This window comes from Mchenga conophoros, linkage group LG4, assembly GCF_057382185.1.
Source record: "Mchenga conophoros isolate Kocher_MC1m ecotype Shallow Benthic linkage group LG4, M_conophoros_male_GT1.1, whole genome shotgun sequence".
Lineage (NCBI taxonomy): Eukaryota > Metazoa > Chordata > Actinopteri > Cichliformes > Cichlidae > Mchenga > Mchenga conophoros.
The window spans coordinates 1,735,384-1,741,082 of NC_140529.1; the positions used below are offsets into that span (position 1 = coordinate 1,735,384).

The 5,699-nt window shown below is 42.0% G+C and overlaps 1 protein-coding gene across 1 annotated transcript; it reads left to right on the forward strand.

Annotated features, from left to right (window-relative positions):
* The first annotated feature begins 1,535 nt into the window (after positions 1-1,535).
* LOC146575242 (uncharacterized) lies at positions 1,536-5,445 on the forward strand. Its single transcript, XM_085269868.1, has 8 exons — positions 1,536-1,623; positions 1,913-1,991; positions 2,733-2,908; positions 3,007-3,528; positions 4,009-4,134; positions 4,379-4,486; positions 4,592-4,707; positions 4,850-5,445. The coding sequence occupies exons 1-3, from the start codon at positions 1,536-1,538 to the stop codon at positions 2,866-2,868; spliced, it is 303 nt and encodes a 100-aa protein (XP_085125994.1). The 3' UTR covers positions 2,869-2,908; positions 3,007-3,528; positions 4,009-4,134; positions 4,379-4,486; positions 4,592-4,707; positions 4,850-5,445.
* The last annotated feature ends 254 nt before the right edge of the window (positions 5,446-5,699 follow it).

Genomic DNA, 5,699 nt, shown 5'->3' on the forward strand with positions numbered 1-5,699 from the left:
CATTTCAAATGTGTTTAATGTTTCCACTGTAGACATTTTCAGCAGTGACTATCTATTTCTGAGTTTGGTTTAGATATTCAGGTTGAAAAGCAATCTGAATGATTCTTAATGAAGTGTTGTTCACATGTGTGCAGTACTCTGAGCGTCTTACACCTTTTGAGAATAATATGAAGAATGGTCAAAGGAGCTTGCAAAGAAAAGCGTCTGGACTTCTTTAAGTTACTTGAAGACGTTTCACCTCTCATCCGAGAAGCTTCTTCAGTTCTAAGGTCAAATGGTGGAGAGTCCCAGATATAAACCTAGTGGGAGTGACCCCCCACAGAGGGACAAAAGGACCCCCTGATGATCCTCTAATCGCCTGAGCCAAGGTGTGAAACTGGGTGTGGGTCCCAATCAGCCAGAGTTTCGGGTGTGTTCATTGTGAAACCTGGCCCCACCTTATCATGCGAATTCCTGAGGTCAGATGGCCCAGGATGTGAGTGGGCGTTAAGGCGTCTGGGAAGGGATCTCAAAACTGGATTATAGATGGCAGAGAGTTGGTGTCGTAAACCCCGCCTCTGTTCAAAGATGGTCGCTCACAGTGGACATAGATGCTTCTTTCACTCCTCTTTCAAACCATCTGTCCTCTCTGTCCAAAATGTGAACATTGGCATCCTCAAAGAGTGACCTTTATCCTTAAGATGCAGATGGACTGCTGAGTCTTGTCCTGTGGAGGTGGCTCTTCTGTGTTGTGCCATGCGCTTGTGAAGTGGCTGTTTGGTCTCTCCAATGTAGAGGTCTGGGCATTCCTCGCTGCACTGTACAGCATACACCACATTGTTAAGTTTGTGTTTTGGAGTTTTGTCTTTCGGGTGAACCAGTTTGTGTCTGAGCGTGTTGCTGGGTCTGAAATGCACTGGGATGTCATGCTTGGAGAAAACTCTCCTGAGTTTCTCTGATACACCGGCTACATAGGGGATGACAATGTTGTTGCGTCTGTCCTTCTTATCCTCCCTCGCTGGTGTCTGGTCTTCTTTTCTGTGCCTCTTTGCTGACTTTAAGAACGCCCATTTAGGATAGCCGCACGTTTTGAGTGCTTCCTTTACATGTGTGTGTTCCTTCTTTTTCCTTCAGGCTTAGAGGGAACATGTTCTGCCCGGTGGTGTAGGGTCCTGATTACTCCAAGTTTGTGTTCCAGAGGGTGATGGGAGTCAAAGAGGAGGTACTGGTCCGTGTGTGTGGGCTTCCGGTAAACTTCGATGTTGAGGTTGCCGTTCTCTTCAATGTGCACAATGCAGTCCAGGAAAGGCAAACAGTCGTCCTTTGTGTCTTCCCTGGTGAACTTGATGTTTTTATCCACAGAGTTAATGTTGGACAGAGAGGACAGATGGTTTGAAAGAGGAGTGAAAGAAGCATCTATGTCCACTGTGAGCGACCATCTTTGAACAGAGGCGGTGGTTTATGACACCAACTGTCTGCCATCTATAATCCCAACACGTTCTCATTCCCAACTCGTCAAACGTGTGACGCATGGTCAGGCTCCCTCTGCTGCACTTATGGACGCGCAGGGTACCCCCCTCGCGTCGGGAATTGACATGAAGGGTCCTCCGATTGAAGAGATTGCTGCGGAAGTGCCTGTTGTCGGTATATTTAGACATTTTCCAAATCACATTGTAGTGACGTATACAGAACACAATAAATTATATAATGTAAACAACTACCTGAAAAACAGGTAGAACGATGCTTTTGTATCGTTTATTGCATTTACGGAGGGAGTGATGTATGCTGGGTAATGGCACAGCTAGCTACTGGGTTTATTCACCCGCTTCGGCTGTTATCAGTCCAAACAATGGGCGTTATTAGCACAAATCAGTCCCATAGATATGGGCCATCTCCTGCTAGATTGTTCAGAAGGTTGTTCTCATCCATCCAGATGGAGGATCACTAACAGGAGCGTGGAAGACTCCAGAATCCACTCTGGCTGGAATCCAGTGGATATGCAGTGTGTACAGGTAAGACCATTTAAACGGACAGCATTTATAGAATGACTATTAAAAGTCAGCGAGTGTCAGTAATGTTAATGTGGTTATGTTAGTAATACACCGAGTGCTAATATAACAGCTTTAAGATGCATTTGTAGATATTATTACGTGTTTTACCATTGATCCATTAGGTTTCATAGCGAGACACGTGAAGTGTGGTAGGATCAGTTTGTAACTTCCTCCCTCTTCCTTGGAATGCATAAAGGAGGAGGAGCACCACTTCTGTGGCAGCGCTGACATGACTGAACTGTGATGTTTGATGTGTGTTGGCGCAGTAATAAATAGCTTGATCACAGCTCTTTCTGTGTTGCAGACTTTATTTTAAAGATTCCATGACACCCCCCCCCCTCCCACTGTGAACGTGAATTGAATATTCAGAAGACATTTGTTTAAATAGTTCTACAAATCTGAGCTGTTGGTGTGTCCTTGGATTGTGTGGTAATAATATTAGAGCCTGCAATCTTTCTTACTGAATCTCTACTATGAGTCATGTTACCTGAGATTAATTCTATGTTTACCTGTCAGCCTGGACGAATGTGCTGTGTGAAGGAAATTAAATGAAAACAGATCTGAACTGCGTACATTTAAGGAACCTGTTCATATTTAATATGAACCAGTGATTTTTTTTGATTGCTGATTCCAAGAGAGTCTTTGTGGAAATCCTGTTTGGTTTTTTGTTATTTTAATTCTCTTCTCTGTTTTCCAGAACAGTTCTCCACAGTCGCTGTCCACATGGGTCAGTGGGACCAAGAAGCACTCTGCTAATGTGTGGACTCTGACCAGCAACATCCAGCAAGACCCAGACAGCGTTTTCTATCTCCCAGCTGGAGTTTTTGTTTGTCAGTGACTGGAGAGGCAGATTTTTGTTGAGCTTCACACTTGCAGAGGTAAGTCAGTTTGCAGAGATCCCTCCCACCCTGGCTTTTATGTGCTAGATTTCTTATCTGAAAGAGTAATATTTCAGTGACTGCTGCTTATACCACAGGTTAATACACTCTACTGATCCCTGATGGGAGAATCATCAATTTTGGCAACAAAGAAGCCTGGTGGATGTTTGTTTACAGTCTGATGATGGGACATCATGCTCTGCATCTTCAAAGTTTGTCTCTTGATTATTATTCATACCCAGTAATGTGAAGTATGCTTATATCTACTATAACTGAACCAACCTGGTGCTCCTTCATTTATGGAGGCTGTTGAGTCTGAATGTTGGATGTTGTGTATCTCGTGTTCTCTGGGCTTTGTTGTCCTCAGTCTTTTTGCAGGATCAGAAAACAAAACCAGGAGGCGCGTAAATGTTTCTTCTCCATGATGTTTCTTCAAATGTTTCTTCTGCATGATGTTTCTTCAAATGTTTCTTCTGGATGATGATAAGAGTGTGACACGGGATGCCACCTTTGGTCTTGTAATGAAGCAAAGCTCAGGAAGAAGTGGGATTAAATGGTACCCACATGTGTGCTGCTGAGAAGGATGTACAGGGGCACCTGCAGCCAAATCCAAGCCTCAGGTTAGTTGTAGTTGCAGAACGCTACAGGACTGAGACAGCTGAGGCATCACATGTTTGATTAAACGGATGAAAAAGAGAAGTTTCTTCCCTATAATTATCACTTCTTAAAATCTGTAGCAACTTCAAGTCTGTCAGCGTGCTGAGCATGCTCAGAATGTGACAATATATTTTTGTTCAATATTGAATTTCTTTCAGTTGCAATTGTTCAATGAAAAAAAATATATATATATTCTTATAATTTAGCAAACTAATTTATCAAAAAACATATACATATATCTGTATTAGTTTTAATAAATTAATTTGACAGCTGTATTGAAAATACCATATTGTATTCATACAGAATCAGTTTGGTATCATTGTTTGTCTGATTGCTGAAACTAAGAGCTACTTTGATCTGTTTAGATCTAAAGTATCCAAAGTTCAGCTCTGATGTTTCTTCACCCCTGTGTGTGTGATATGTGATGTCCTACATGCTGGCAGAGCAGCAGTTTGTGCTCACAGATGGTGACGGTGTGGAGAGACGGTGGTGTTTCCTCAGAAGAACCAGCAGAGTCACTTGCTGACTGATGTTCGTCTGCACTGCACAGAGGAAATCAACTGACCGAGGTTTGTCCAGTGACGTGTTATGAATGTATATTTGTTTTATGCTTACAGATGTTTTTCTTGACAGGGGCTCTGCAGAGGTTAGACAAAGAAAATATGTGCTTTACATTTTACTGTGATTTATTGAGATATTTGTTGCCTGATGTTCAGCAGGAATGGAGAAATAGAATCAAAGGGAGATGTTTTTGATGTTTTTGTAATGATGTAAGTAAATCTTCAATATTATTTATTTGCTTGGTTATATTAGGAGTGTTTCTGAGTGAGGGGGGAGGAGTCATCATCCAGGTAAAGTGATGTGGATCCGTGGACACACTTGTCTCCCCTTTAAAGGAGACGATCCAAGTCATCCTTAAATGTTAGTGCTTTCAAATACACAAACATTTTTAAAGGACAAAAATGAACATCCAACTTTGACTGTAACACAAAATAAATCTTTGCATGTGTGTTTTCAAACTCTCAGATGGGCAGCATATCAGTCTTGGACTGTCTAACCTGCAGCACTGAATGACCACCACACATGAGCATGTTCCTGCAACATTCAGCATCTGATCCTTCATCTGTGTGCTTCTGCTTTTGGTAAGTAGAGTTACCCAACTCCAGTAACTCTAAACACATGCCATACATTTCTAACGGCCTGGTTACTTCCTGTCAGTTACTTTAGAAACCATGTGGTCACCTGACCTAACACTGTTTCTTTTTCTTCCCCTTAATGTTCAAGTGTCACATGTCAAACAGCTGGAGAGGAAACTACACCAGCGTACTGGGATGTTTCAGCAACACGTGCCAGATGCTGTTCCTTCATGGTGACATCACCAGAGACAGCCCCGCCCACCTCAGGACCTCGCCATTGATCATGATGATTATAATGATGACAGCGAGCGGAACTAAGACTGTAAAAATCCACGACCAGAATGTTTCTTTCTAATTATGAACGAATAGTGAGAGCCTCGTTCTGTGTTTTGTCTGTTTTGGGGTTGTTGTTTTTTTACCTCATTTGTTTCTAACAAAGTTCACAAACTCACACAGTTTACATTCTGTATGTTTCCATCTTTACCAGCCACACTCTAACTGCATTTAAGAAAATAATCCTTAGAAATCGTCGTTTTTCTCTTTTGTAATTGATGATAATTCAGTGAATATACTGCGCTGCTTCCTTTTATTGCGTCTCACATTGCTTTAAGTTTTTCAGTTCCAGTTATTTTTTACTGCTGTTTGAATTCTCTGTATGTTTGACCCTGTAGACTGTTTGATGGACTGCTTGTCTTCCTGTTTGTAACCGCCGCCTGTTTTTTAATAAAGATTTGGATTTCTGACTTCAACACAGCCTCTGCGTGTCCTCCCTTTGTGTCGTCTTCCTCTGTGAATGTGTTGCATGTGTCACAGATTCATTAACAGCTCTCCCACAGTGAGTTGCATCAGCATTCATTCACAGCACATTTCAGAAGGATTCAGATTAATACAGTGATCTTACAGTCAGAATGATCCTGACAGAGTGCCACTGTAAATGATCTTTCATCAGGTACATTTTAAAGTTCAGTATTTCAAAGCAGGAGTTATGAAGAATCATG